Source organism: Sycon ciliatum, chromosome 5 (assembly GCF_964019385.1).
Source record: "Sycon ciliatum chromosome 5, ocSycCili1.1, whole genome shotgun sequence".
In the NCBI taxonomy this organism is placed as follows: domain Eukaryota; kingdom Metazoa; phylum Porifera; class Calcarea; order Leucosolenida; family Sycettidae; genus Sycon; species Sycon ciliatum.
In genome coordinates this window covers 29,372,704-29,387,469 of record NC_088647.1, presented here as the reverse complement: position 1 = coordinate 29,387,469, position 14,766 = coordinate 29,372,704, and the positions used below count along the sequence as shown (strand labels likewise).

Genomic DNA, 14,766 nt, shown 5'->3' with positions numbered 1-14,766 from the left:
GCCCTGCCCTGTCGAGTCACAGCCACTTGGGCCTGGAGGGGCAGTGGAGAGAGAATGGGAGAACGCCGCCCCATGGCGCCCGGGACACAAAAACAAGAGTTTGTCCGGCTACGTAGGGAGCAACACACATACAAATACATACACCACATACACCTTTGACCTTTGACGCCCCATCTCCAGTGGAGATGATAGGCTACTGAGTTGGGCAGTACTTGATGTGACGCTTCAAATCGCCACTTCTCCTAAACGCTCTGCCGCATGCGCAATGAAAGTCCTTCGGTGCCGGGGGAGGAAGACGATGTTGATGAACCCGCCTGCGCCATTCCGGGCGATCTTGTGCGAGCCGATACCACTCGGACTCCGGAATATCCAGCGAGCGCAGATCACCGACAATCGTGTCTCGCCAACGCTTCTTTGGCCCATGCCGTGGTCTGGTTGCTTCGAGCTCACCAAACAACACTTGTTGAGGAATCCGGGCCGCGTCCATACGGGCAACATGACCCAGCCAACGCAGACGGTACTCACGCAGGAGAGCGCCAATGTCCTCAGGAAGACGCGCTCTTTGGGCTAGATCAGCAGTATTAAGATGACGGGAGTGCTGATCGCTCCTTGAGACTCCCACATCACATACACACACACACACACACACACACACACACACACACACACACACACACACACACACACACACACAAAATGAGAGTTTGGGTCATCTGCCACGAGACTGACGTACGGCCGGGGAGAGCTTCAGCAGCGGTGTCTATTCCTGCCCTGGACTGAACGGAAGCAGCGGTCGCAGGACACACAGTATTCACCACAACACGGCCCCACTGTCGTTGGGGGCTGAGCCACACACTTGTGACGAGCAAGAACGCCACAGCTAAGAAAGCAACGGCCACAGCGATCACACTGGCATGCTCCACGCTGCTCCTGCACACACACACACACACACTCTCTCTCTCTTTCTCTCTCTCTCTCTCTCTCTCTCTCTCTCTCTTTCTCTCTCTCTCTCTCTCTCTCTCTCTCTCTCTCTCACACACACACACACACACACACACACACACACACACACACACACACACACACACACGTGCGCACATACTGCAAGAAAGAAAGAGAGCATGAGTGTCAGATTCTTGCATAGGAAGTGTTTATCAGCACACACTTATACATCCACAGGCAGGCACTCAACGACCAACTATGCACCATGCCGTATGTTCGTCAAACATAAGATTGCAATACCAAAGAACAACATAAACAAGATCACTTACTTAGTTCTCTTCCAAGTGTGTCCTCCCCAGCCATTTCCCTAGGCGGAATGTAGCCTATGAAATGGTTTCTCTAGACTAGGAGAAGATGCTTGGTATTCGCCATCTCTCCTGAGAAATGTTCAGCAAAATTTTCAAAACATACGACATTATTTCGTTCGCTAATCTTCGCTACTCGTCGTCTCACCTGGCTTCAGAAGATGTTACGAGAGACAGGCGAGTCTCCAGCAGGCAGTGCATCCATCTTCAGGAAGTGGAAAGAGCAAACTGCATGGTCCTTGGTTGAGGTAAATGCTGAATGTTTGATTTGTCCCAACCAAGATTTCAGCACTTGGTTCGTCACGATTTTCGCTTGCCAGCTAACGTCTCCGCACTCCAGCTTTCCCCTGTCGGTGTCACGTCCCAGTACACAACGGAGAGGACTACTAATAAACAGTTCACGGCACTAACAGCATTGAACACAGTACTTCTTTCACTTCATGAATACAAGAAGATAACTGAAAATGACACAATTCTGCAGTGATCGACTTCTCTCTCACGGAGCTAAGCAGAATGTGCGTCATCACCTGTAGTCGCCATGGAAACGGGATCAGGAAATCGGCGATATGGCAAGTTTCCCTAGCCGCACGCTAGCGAGAGATATACCATCGGAACCGATATCCAATTGTCTTTCATCTGAGCCCTACTTGAAAAATCGATGCACTTCCCCTTTAATGTGAACATGATGTTCTGTTCAACAATAACGACTGTACGCGTACTGCTTCGGCCTTCAAGCACCAGGAAAGCACAATCTTGAGCTATAGGGTGGGCACCGAACGTCCCACAAGGGCTCCACAAGACGTACTTTCACGAAACGACGAGGAGTATGCGCAGCAAGCTAACATCACTACACCATCGCCGCACGACGACTGGCCACCACACGACAAATTCACAATTCCAGCTATCACCGCGCAGGAATAAATTGTTGCGAGTGTGACCTGTATCCTTTCTCATCCAGGAATCCACTTGTTTTGCCGAACGCCACTGCATTGTTTCAGGCTGGGAGTTGATCCGAGGGCTCGCCACGCCACTGCGGAGGATGCGGAAAGGACGCAAGAAGACGGTGACGGCAACAAATTACCCGCCCTGGTCGTCAGCTCACTGAATGTCCTTCCGCACGAGAGAAACCGGCTGCAAGGCATGAAAAGCTTACTGCCAGTCAATACCCAGGGATGACCTTGACCAGAAGGTCAAGGCTGCCCCGTGGAGGAGGCCAACAAAGAGAAAACCAGGAGCTAACAAATCTGCTTCCTCTCCGCGAAAAATTTCACACACACACACACACACACACACACAGACATAAATGCTTGCACACACACACACACACTATACTACACACACACACACACACGCACACACGCGCGCGTGCGCACACACATGCACACAAACAATCGTGTACACACCCTCAAGCCCCCACACACAAACACAAGCCAAATGGACCCGCCCACCTACACTCAAACGGCTCCAGCCACCCACCCACGTTACACCAATGCCCCCAAACTGCATACCAATGCGCTTGTCCTTTTACGTGCTCATTTCCAAAGCTTGAAGGGCAAGGGATTCAAAGGCGCCTTGAGATGATGGATTGTCTATCGATCCATCCAACGGCAGATAACTTATACTGAAATCGACTTAACTCTGGATGGACTTCGGGAAATTATTCCCCTTAGAGGCTCACCGCACATGTGTGAGTGTTTTAGGACATGGTGCAGAAAAGGGTTTGATAGCACTTACCTCCCCCCCCCCCCCCCCCCCCCAGTGAACGTAATACTGTAATACATGTATAGTGGATGGCAACACACGCAGTCACAATCTGGCTTCAGAGTACCCACCAACAGAACTAGCCGACACACCCATCAAACATGCACTCCCCCTCCACCCCCCCCTCCCAACACACACACACACACCCATCAAACATGCACTCACCCTCCACCCCCCCCCCCTCCCAACACACACACATGCATGCTTGCCAATGCATAATTATGTTACAATCGACTTCCACTAAAATTATCAACTGGGATTGTACTGTGTTAAGAGTATATGATTGATCTGCTGTTACATGATTGAAAACAGTCCCACAACTTGATGCTGAACAGTGATATAGGCTAGTTCTATCTTTATGTATACCACAGTACACTGTTAGTGGGTAGGAGAGGGATTTTACACAATACAACTGTACATGTACAGTGTGTAGTGTCTGGTTATTACCTGAACCCGATGGTTACTGTACTCTGTCACAGCAAGGCACCGGCCCAGTGCGCTGTGGTTCACTTGGACAACACCAGTTGGCCAGTTGAACTCGCAAATTCCTGATCCAAGCCTTCCTATGGTGCTGAACTCGGAGAAGTCCTTGTCAGTGATCTGCAGAGGGGGCATGGAGATGGACAGGAGAAATCAAGATGATTTAGAAATGGCAAATAACTTCGTCAAATTCTTCGTACAGTTTTCGAGGAGACAAAAGTATAATTAACACTATAAGCAGTATTAGTGCCAGAGACATTACCATGCAAGTGAACGCGTTTAGAGTTAAAAAGGGTGTGTAATTCCAGACCCAATTTTCTGCTGCGGTCATCAGTGGACTTTACGGAACTACTTTACTACTTTACGGAACTACTTACAAGTTACTGTAAGGGTAAGCGACACACATACAAAGTAAGGGTAAGCGGTGAACATACAAGTAAGGGTAAGCGGTGAACATACAAAGGTTAAGTAAGGGTAAGCGGTGAACATACAAAGTAAGGGTAAGCCGTGAACATACAAAGTAAGGGTAAGCGACGAACATACAAAGTAAGGGTAAGCTGTGAACATGCAAGTAAGGGTAAGCGGTGAACATACAAAGTAAGGGTAAGCGGTGAACATACAAGTAAGGGTAAGCGGTGAACATGCAAGTAAGGGTAAGCGGTGAACATACAAGTAAGTGTAAGCTGTGAACATACAAAGTAAGGGTAAGCGGTGAACATACAAAGTAAGGGTAAGCGGCAAACATACAAGTAAGGGTAAGCGGCAAACATACAAAGGTTTAGTAGTCGCGTGGTGATACAATAGACACATAAGAGAATAAAATTTAATAAGATGATGATGATGAATGTGATAAAACTAAGTAAAAAGGCTAGTAAACGAGGTGGTGATGATACAAAGTGTAGAAGAAAACGAGAGAGCTTGGAAGCTCAGGGCCCTACGCTATGCTTTTTTGCCTTGATGACCTAGACAAAAAAAAGCATAGGGATGTTATAAATTCTTTAAAAATTCCTTTTTTTTTAGACATAACCTGGGATTCGAACCCGCACTATCGCGCGCCCTGCATGCATCCCCCGATACACTTCGCATACATACTAATTCTTACAAGTTGTTTCACATTGTGATCTTGCATTTGAAAGCTCTATTTGAATATGTATTGTGGCCAGCCGTCTTTGATCGCACGGTACGGTAGGGGATAGGTACGGGACAGGTACGATCGAGGGTAATACGAAACCGTCTCCCGTACCGTACCGTACCATCAAACACAGCTGGCCACATACAGCTGCCCGCAATATTCAAATAGGGCTTTCAAACGCAAGATAATAACGTAAAGCAACTTGGAAGAATGGGTATGAATGCGAAGTGTATGCGGGAATGCATGTAGGGCGATAGTGCGGGTTGGAATCCCAGGATATGCCTGAAAAAAAAGGAGAATTGAAAAATTTATAACATCCTATGCTTTTTTGCCGTCAGATACGGATAGCGCCAGGCGTGACACAAACAAACACACAAACAAACACCAACTTAAATAGCTACGGGAATAAACTCGTATAAGGCTAGTATACTCGTACTTGTGTGTGTGTGTGTGTGTGTGTGTGTGTGTGTGTGTGTGTGTGTGCGTGCGTGCATGTGTTTTTTTTTTTTTTTTTTTACTAAGGCCACAGCTTCCAATCATGACATGCAAAGCAGCGGTGCAGCATCGCAGGCATGAATCGTGGACGTGGTGACGGGGTCTGATGTGCTCCACCGACCTAGGGTCTCGGCTTCACTGCACAGCAAACGCGTCGAAAGAAAACGGGGGCTAATAATTATCGGGAGATGGGGGGGGGGGGAGAAGAAGAGAAGAAAGAGAGAGAGAGAGAGAGAGAGAGAGAGAGAGAGAGAGAGAGAGAGAGCGAGAGAGAGCGAGAGAGCGCGAGAGAGAGAGCGCGCGCGCGCGCGCGCGAGAGAGAGAGAGAGAGAGAGAGAGAGAGAGAGAGAGAGAGAGAGAGAGAGAGAGAGAGAGAGAGAGAGAGAGAGAGAGAGAGAGAGAGAGAGAGGAGAGAGAGCGAGAGAGAGCGAGAGAGAGCGAGAGCGAGAGCGAGAGAGAGAGAGAGAGAGAGAGAGAGAGAGAGAGAGAGAGAGAGAGAGAGAGAGAGAGAGAGAGAGAGAGAGAGAGAGAGAGAGAGAGAGAGAGAGAGAGAGAGAGAGAGAGAGAGAGAGAGAGAGAGAGAGAGAGAGAGAGAGAGAGAGAGAGAGAGAGAGAGAGAGAGAGAGAGAGAGAGAGAGAGAGAGAGAGAGAGAGAGAGAGAGAGAGAGAGAGAGAGAGAGAGAGAGAGAGAGAGAGAGAGAGAGAGAGAGAGAGAGAGAGAGAGAGAGAGAGAGAGAGAGAGAGCGAGAGAGAGAGAGAGCGAGAGAGAGAGAGAGAGAGAGAGAGAGAGAGAGAGAGAGAGAGAGAGAGAGAGAGAGAGAGAGCTGGGAGATAGAAGAGCACAGTGCTCTTGGTGATGGGGGCTGCGAAGGATAGCAGGTTCTGGGATATGTGCATGAGAATCAGAATATTGGTGATGATGGCAGCAGGGTTATAAGGTAAGCAGCTGAACACTCATAAGAACAGGGAAAGCGTTGGCGAGCAGATTCAAAGTGCATCAGTAGCAGAGAGCCAGTCCTGAGCAAGAAGGTGACGGTACACCTTTTTCTTAAAGCTTTGCATGTGGGGCTGGGCGGGTGGGTGGTGGAACAGGTCTGGTGGCAGGGCATTCCATGTTGCAACGGTGCAAGCAGGGAATCCTTGGAGACAGCTATTCCGGGTGTTGGCAGGCAGGCCAGTTGTCATCTGGTATGGATGGGAATCCTGCAGCTGGAGAGACTGACGGGTAGGTCTTGTCTCGGGGGCACGGTGAGTGGCTGGTTTAGGCAGCATCTGCTTCAGAGGGCTGGACGCATCTAGATAGCAGAGCTTGTAGGTATAGGCAAGTGCAGCTACCAGGCGACGGAGTGCCAGGCTAGGGAGCCAGGTACCTGCTCCGATGATGTGGAGGGCCCTTCGCTGGATCTGGTCCAGCTTCTTAAGATGGGACGAGGGTGAGCCCATCCACACTAAGGGGCAATACTCGAGTGTGGGTCGCACAAAGCCGTTGTAGACGCGTTGGCGGCTCTCGGCGTCCAGAATGGGAGACGCTCGCTTCAGGAAGCCAATCCGCTGGTTAGCACGGGAAGCTAGGGAGCGGAGGTGGAAGGAGTAGCTCAGGGTGTCGTCAAAGGTGACTCCCAGGAGTTTCAGCCGACTCTCTTCACTGACCGGTGTGCCGTCAAATGTTGCTCGAGGGAGCTCCCAGGGCTGGCGATGGTGGCCTATAGACATAGCCTGCGTCTTGGAGGGCTCAAATTTGATCCTCCACTTATGTCCCCAACGGGAAAACGCATCAATGCCCTGCTGGAGGAGCTCGGAGCCACAGTCAATGTCAGCTCTTGATGTGAGGCAGTGGAAGAGAGTGGTGTCGTCAGCGTAGGCTGCTAGCTCCATACCTGGTGGGAGGTGGTCCTCGCCATCATTGGTGTAGAGGATGAACAGGGTGGGACCAAGGATACTGCCCTGCGGCACGCCAGCTTTGGTCGGGTACGGACTGGAAAGTTCACCTCCAACTGCAACCCTCAAGTGACGATCAGTCAGGTAATCCCTCAGCCAAGCGAGAAGTGGACCAGTTACACCATAGCATTGTGCCTTGTGCAAAACGCCTACATGAGAGACGCGGTCGAATGCGCCAGCCACATCAACTGCAATGACTCGAACCACACCACCTCTGGCTGCAACGCGACTCCATTGGTAGTTGAGTAGCGTGAGTATGTCCTGGGTGCCGAGTTGGCTGCGGAAGCCATACTGACTTTTCGATAGGATGTTGTGTGCCTCCAGGAACTGTCGGATTGAGTGGTTAATAATGGCCTCCATGACTTTCGACAGAATAGAGAGGAGGGAGATCGGGCGGTAGTTCTTAACATCAGACTTGGATTTTTTCTTGTGCACCGGCACAACCATTGCCGTCTTCCACATTGTAGGTTGCCGACCTTGGTGGAAGGCCTGCGAAAAGAGCCGCGACACGGGTGCAGCCAGCTCTTTGCTGCATTGCCGGAGTACACGCCCGGGGATGCCGTCTGGACCCGTGGCTTTGGCGGGGTGGAGTTGCCTCAGCTTCCGCTCAACCGTGTTTGGCCGAAAGTGGACATTGCGGAGTTGAGCTTGAGATCGGGGGCGGACTGGAGGGAGGCTGTTGGCTTGCAAGTCGTTGTCACCAAGACTGCACTTTGCGGAGAAATACTGCCCGAATGCTTCGGCCTTTTCGCTGCAGGTGGTGTGCTCAGTTCCGTTCGACGCACGCAGAACAGGTATGTCTGCAGAGCGGTGTCCTTGCCCACCTGCTCGCTTGACGGTTGTCCACCATTGTCGGCTGGAAAGGGCACCTTCTCTTATCTTTCGGCGGATACTGGTAGTGTGCGCTTGCTTGGCTCTGTGCAGACAGTTTGTTGCTTCACCTGTTGCCATAGAGTAGGCCAGCCGCAGGTGTGCATTGTTGGGCGAAGATCGGTGACGTCGCCAGGCCCGTTGCTTCCTGTCAACAGCTTCCTGGCACTCAGGTGACCACCAGGCTGGGTCTCCCTGGCGTAGCTTCAGGGTTTTGGATGGAATGAACATCTGCATGCCCTCTTTGATCTTCTGTGTGAGTTTCACACAAGATACGTCAATGCTGTTGTCATCAGTCAACACCCAGTTTGTGGACCGAAAGAAAGCCCGTAGCCGAGGCCAGTCAGCATGCTGGTAGCGCCACACGGTTCGCTTACTGGGACGGTCACAGGAGGGGGCAACTTCAAAGTCAGTTATCACAATTGCGTGGTCAGATTTCCCTAGAGGTGGATGGAGAGTTGAGATGACGCTTCCAGGGATATCTGACATTATGAGGTCGAGGATATTATTGCCACGTGTTGGCTCATGGACATGCTGATCGAGGCAATGGTGGTAACACAGATCTTCAGCAGCTTCACCAGCAGGGGAAGTTCTACTGCTGCCTAGCCATTCCCGGTTGTGAACATTTAGGTCACCTGCAACGATGATATTCTGGCAGCATTGCCTAGCATCATCTATGCCAGAGCTGATGCTGTTTAGGGCAGAGATGTCCCCATCAGCGGATGAACCTGAGCGATACACAGCACATACTCCAATGGATGGGCCAGCTGCTGTCTTGAGGCGAACCCACAGGATTTCATTTCCACCAGTATCAATACATTCTAGTTCTGTGAAAGCCAGGTCGGCCCGAATCCAGATAGCAACACCGCCCCCCTGGGCCGTACGGTCCCTTCGAACTGGTGGGAAGTATCCAGGGAATGTGAGGTCAGCAGGCGTGGCCTTGTCCTCCGTGACTTTTGTCTCCGTGACGATGACAATGTCAGGGTGGTGGGCATTGAGAGAAGCTTGGAACTCCCCAAGTTTTGACAAGATACCGAAAGCATTTGTCAGCATGAGGCGGAGCATTCTAGGTGGTTGCCGTGCACGTGTTGGAGCCATCATTGTGAGGATTGGTTATCCTGCCGGGGTGGCTGCGCACCAGGCTGGGCAGAACGCTTCGCATCGTGCGACAGCGAATCAGGTGACCGCTCGGCAGAAGAACGTTTGTGGCTGTGTGGCGTGGTTACAGGTGTGCCGGCAGCGGCAGCGGACAGGCCACGACTCGCGCTCAGGAAGTCATTTATCGTGGCGGCAATCCCAAGTTGCTGTTGCTCTTGATCATGCTGCTGTGCTTCCAGCTGGTTGGTGCTACTGTCGCTACTGCTGCTGCGGCGACTGCTGGTGCTGCTGCGGTGACTACTGGTGCTACTGCTGCTGCGGCGACTGCTGGTGCTGCTGCGGTGACTACTGGTGCTGCTGCGGCGACTGCTGGTGCTGCTGCTGGTGCTGTTGTTGTTCTTGTTGTGGCGGCTGCTCTTGCTGCTGCTGGTGCTGTTGGCTGCATTCGCATTTGTGGAGGTGTGGAATCTCCACGGCCTGCAGTAGAGTGGCCTTGGCCAGAAATTGGCGGACGTCACTGTCAGCTTGGAGGTGGCATCAACCGATATCCTGGCTGACACTTGCCCGTTTCCGGCTGTATGTAGGCTGCATTGGTGGGCTTTGACAGGCGTCCCTACGCTTTCCGACCTACGGTGTACAAACTCAGTGAGACTGTCCACTGTGCAGTCGTGGCTCAAGTTGCCCACAAAGAACACAGATCGCTTCTTTCTTGGCGGGCCCGCCGCAACTAATTTCCAACTGTCATCCTTGATGACGGCCATGATAGGTTGGCTCTTCTCGCAGTCTGATTGCACAGGCTCAGGATCGACAAAGCCGGGGTCGTCCGTACGGGTACGGGTTTCGTGCTGTGCAGAGCCAGAGGCCACGTCGATCTGCCCTGACTGTTGTCCAGCATCTGCATCGGCTGGGTCGAGCTGGTTTGCTGCTGCAGCTGGGTCAGGCTGGCCCTGCTGGGGAGGACGGTTACGAGGTTTCGTACGGGTACGAGATTTGTCGCCTTGGACTTGGTGCTGAGTAGATCGTGCAGGGGCCTTGTCGGGGACAACAATGGCGGATTTCTGCAGTGAACAAAATTCCTCACGTAGGGCTAGGAGCTGTGTGGAGAGATCGTCCACACGCTGATGGAGACGACCCTCACGATCCCTCGACTCGCTGATATGAGACGTCAGGGTCTGCAGCACGCTGAGCAGAGTCTGCTCTATGCCCGGGAGGGAGCAGAGCAGTTTCATCGCAGGCTCTCCTGCGAGCTCGCCCATGGCGAAGAAGTTCTCCCTGATTTTGACTGCTTACACCCCTACACTACGCTACCCTACGACCCTATGCTACCCTACACTGCCACTAATACTACTGTCCTACTTCCAGACCGGCCTGTTGCCGGCTGGGCTGTCAAACACTACGGAGCTGAAAAAGTCACAACTGTCCACAGTCAGTGCATGTGTGTGTGTGTGTGTGTGTGTGTGTGTGTGTGTGTGTGTGTGTGTGCTGCTTTCGGTCTGTGCAAGGCCGCGGTCGTCACCGGTGCTCGAGGACTGGCCCGTGCCCGACTGCCCAGCAGCGTAATTCGTTCAGCCATGTATGCGTGTGTTCTCGCCGGTTCCGTCTGCCCCACCATCTCCGGCGTCATCAGCCTGCGTGCTCCATCTTCCTCTCTGATGACCCTCCGGGGCCCACGTGACCCCTGTGGCAGTGGCTCTACAGGACAGGTGTGTGTGTGTGTGTGTGTGTGTGTGTGTGTGTGTGTGTGTGTGTGTGTGTGTGTGTGTGTGTGTGTGTGCAGGGGCGGATCCGGGGGGGGGGGGGGTTCGGGGGTTCAAACGAACCCCCCTGCTTTTTCCGACAATAGTTCGGGTGTGACCACTAACCCATGCCCATGCGACGTGCACGCCCCATGCTATGGCCCAGTCGGCCCAGGCCAGAGCGGTCCGGTAGCTATGCAACTTGGTAGATCTACATGACATTGTACTTTGTTGTCTTGAACGTAGATAATACAAAGTAAAGTAAATCTGCACTGAATATACAGCTACGCGTTCGCTTCGGAGAAAGAGGTGCATGCATTTGTTGAGCTGCTGTGGAAACTTCAAAAGTAAGTTTCAAATACTAGTTTCTTAATAGTGGCCGTGCAGTGCTGTAATTGTCGTCGCGGCTCGTGATTTTTGAGCTGTCTTAGAGTTCGTCGAAGCGTCTAAAGAGGCAGGCTCAAGACCAGCTGCCATTGAATTTTGGTGACACTCCAAAGAAAAGTGTAGCCACTAGTGTCGCAGGTAAAACAAAGAGCGAAACTTTGGAAATCACCTTCAAATTCACCGTCCCATCATCCAATAATCAAAATTTCTCCGAACTGGGGACAATTATGACTGAGACACGAAAGATGCAGGAAGCCTGCCATATGGAACCTTCTGTACAGTGGAGTCAACGTCAGGCCGCTCGGAGTACAATATTATGGACAATCATTACAGACGAGCTACTGGAGAAAGTACCAATCACCTATTCTGCAGCAAAGAAATTGAAAATTTCTTCCTTGTGCTGCGTGTCTTTAAAAATGTTTTGTTTTAGCTGCAGAGTGTTGAAAATAGGGAAAATAAAGTTTCATTTGTATAGCTGGCATATTCAAGTACAGGATGCAATATACAGTACATGTGGGCTGTCGTGCTGTACCGATAACGCGAACGTGTGACCCTCTTATACCTGTGTATGTCATCAATGACTCATCATTTCGTCATTGTGGGTAGGGTGGGAAAAAATTGAACCCCCATTGGAAAAATCCTGGATCCGACCCTGGTGTGTGTGTGTGCGCGCGCATGTGTGTGTGTGTGTGTGTGTGTCCCCCCCCCCCCCCCCCCACTCAGCACAAGCTGCTATGGCTTCTGCTGTAGCATCGCTATCATCGCCTCCGGCGATGGGCGTCAAATGGTAAATGATGTGTGTTTGTGTGTGTGTGTGTGTGTGTGTGTGTGTGTGTGTGTGTGTGCATGTGTGTTCAGGTGTGTGTGTGTTTTGTGGGGGGGGGGGCTGTACACGTTGCCAGATGTGTCTGTTTCTTTGGCCTTAAATATCAATGTCGATAAGATAAAAATTCCTTGTGGCTGATAGGAACATCACACCATCTGACATCGGCAAAATTGTTTTTGTGAAAGGGAAGGCAACAGAGGATTTGCCCCTATTCCTCTCTACTTTGGTTCTGTTGCTACACCGGTTTACTCGTTAAAAGAGAATTGTGCCGGCGCAATGTTGAAGGACACAATACATTTTGTGAACTGTGATGTGTTTTGTGCACAAAACATGTCCCTGTGCACCAAATGACATCTAAACTTTTCCTGTATAGCCTCCATCCTAGTGTATAGTACTGAGTGCTGGACTTTGCTGAAAGCAGACCTTGAAACCAGGCATTTCAACATGTTTTGGTCAGCATTGCCCTGAGGGGCTAGGTCACCTTGCCAGAATGCCAAACCTCCCAGATTTCCAATCAACTCCTGTTTGGACAGCTGCCCAATACATGTACTTGTTTGGATGTGCTCCAAGTAAAAAAAAACAGGTGATGGGATGCAGCTGCTCATGACCTCAAACTTCGGCTAGGGACATCCCCATAATCTGTCGGTCTGAGACGCCTAATGGCAGAATGCGGTGCTTTACGACGGTCATGAATTGGGCTTCTCCGCACAATGGCGATAGTCTGCTTCATTGTTCTGTTGATGATTCTTCTTCAAACTCCGCTATCTCGCTTGCCACACATGTCTGGAGGCGCGACACATTCTATCTCCTTGCAATGTAGCTCAATCCTGGTTTCTACCTGTTATCTGCTCTATAAGCTTTTCATCGCCTTTGGCCACGAAATGTCATAAGTTGGCAGTGTGTGTGGTTCTGTGTACACTTGAGAGAGAATGGATGTATGCAGGTATGTGCAAGGTTTTGAGTGTGTATTCTGTGGGTGGGTGGTTGAGCGTGTGTGACTGTATGTTAGTGTAAGTGTGTGTTTGGGTGTTAACGTGTGTGGACCAATGTATGCGGAGGAGAGAGTGTGTGTGAAATAACAGTGGTGCTGCCCAACAAATACAGGTTTTGCTCCCAACATGAGCCATTAGTTAGTAAGTGCTCATCATTGCAGCAAGAAAACCATTTCAATAAAATTGTATTACAAAGAGGTATTTACTTCTGTATGGGTTATAATGTGGGTATCCAATGACAACATAGTTTGTGTAAAATTTCCATGTATGTGTAATTGTATGTTGTTGATTACTCAGGGGTCGTCTGTAAACACATGTATTTACTTAGAGACGTCTGTGGTGGGTTCGCCTGCAACGCGTTTCTAAAAAATACATTTCAGAGTGCATGCATACCATACCGCGTGTGTACATGTACATGATGTAGCACTGCTACAGCTAGTACAGGTAGGCGTTGAGATGCACTACACTGCACTACACACATCACGGCAGAGTAGACAGGGACACATACACAGCCATACTCTGTATTCCCAGAAACATGCGCTTGCATGCAGTGACAGGCAGCTACCAGCAGACTTGTACTAGGTGTGAAACAGGATTCTTGGGCCTGGTTTCAGGTTCAGGTGCACATGTAGCCCATGACAGTATGACTCAGGTGCACTTGCTTTACATGTACATGTACATGTACATGCGGCCCTACAAGATTTGGTTCGTTATAAACGAAAACGCTGCTGTAACTTACTTCGCTATAAAGGGTCAAATTTTGTATGGTTTCAAACTGGGACATGGACAAGGGTTCGCTATAATTATCACGAAATTCGTTAATATGCGAATTCGTTATAAGTGGAGTCGACTGTACTGTATATGTGTTCATAGCATGGTGTTTATTATGAGTGGTATTATCTGCACTTGGGGGGGGGGGGGCTTGCTGGGGGTGGGTGGGTCAAGAACGAAACGCCTATTGGATGTCTCTAAGTAAATACATGAATTTACAGACGCCCCCCCCCCCCTCCCCCACCGTGTTCCGGTTTTCTCTTTTGTGTCTCTGGGCCTATTTGAAGTTTTTCTGAGCAGCTGGCTTTACTGCATTGTTGATCAATTTTGCACGTAAAAGAGGCTACTGTTTACATGTAATCCTTACAACATGATTGGAACACCAAGGCAATACCTGTAGTCGGTTGTTGCCAACCTCAGCAATAATCACTCGTTCATCATCTGTTACATGCACGGCTGCTGGGTCACGGAACTCTCCACAGTTTGTACCCTCCTGACCAGTCGTCTGCTTGAACTGGCCATCAACACCATGTATCTAAGTGTATTGACAAAAAGGAATACAATTTACAAATTTTAACACAACCATGCACCCATACATAGCCCAGATCCAAACATACATGTAGTAAACATTTGGTTGCAGTTCTATAGTGTGAATCTAGCGAAAAGCTCGTCCAAAACTATAAAGTCACACATACACACCCAATGTGCTGTCGGCCACCCCATTCCACTTGCACATCACCACCACAGCCAGGACAATATAGTTGAGATATTGACTTTTCAGACCCTCCAGATAGCTTTTTGGTCCAACATGGTGACAGAGCTCATCAGTGGAGGTTGTTGATAATGGCTGATTAAGATACAATGAGTGATTGATGTTGTATAGGGGAGAACTTTCACAATTTCACACTTTCTCTCTAGTGTGGCATGCCCTAGCAAACAAAGGGGTTAGGTGATAAAGGACAGTTTTAACAGA

The 14,766-nt window shown here is 50.3% G+C and overlaps 1 protein-coding gene across 1 annotated transcript in view; it reads right to left on the bottom strand.

The window, feature by feature from the left end:
• Positions 1–3,467: 3,467 nt before the first annotated feature.
• LOC135816970 (cyclin-dependent kinase-like 2) overlaps positions 3,468–14,766 on the bottom strand; it is a 198,421-nt gene continuing 187,122 nt past the window's right edge. The window contains exon 5 of the mRNA XM_065330074.1: positions 3,468–3,668. Within this exon, the coding sequence (XP_065186146.1) occupies positions 3,468–3,668 (201 nt within the window). The remainder of the gene's footprint in view (positions 3,669–14,766) is intronic.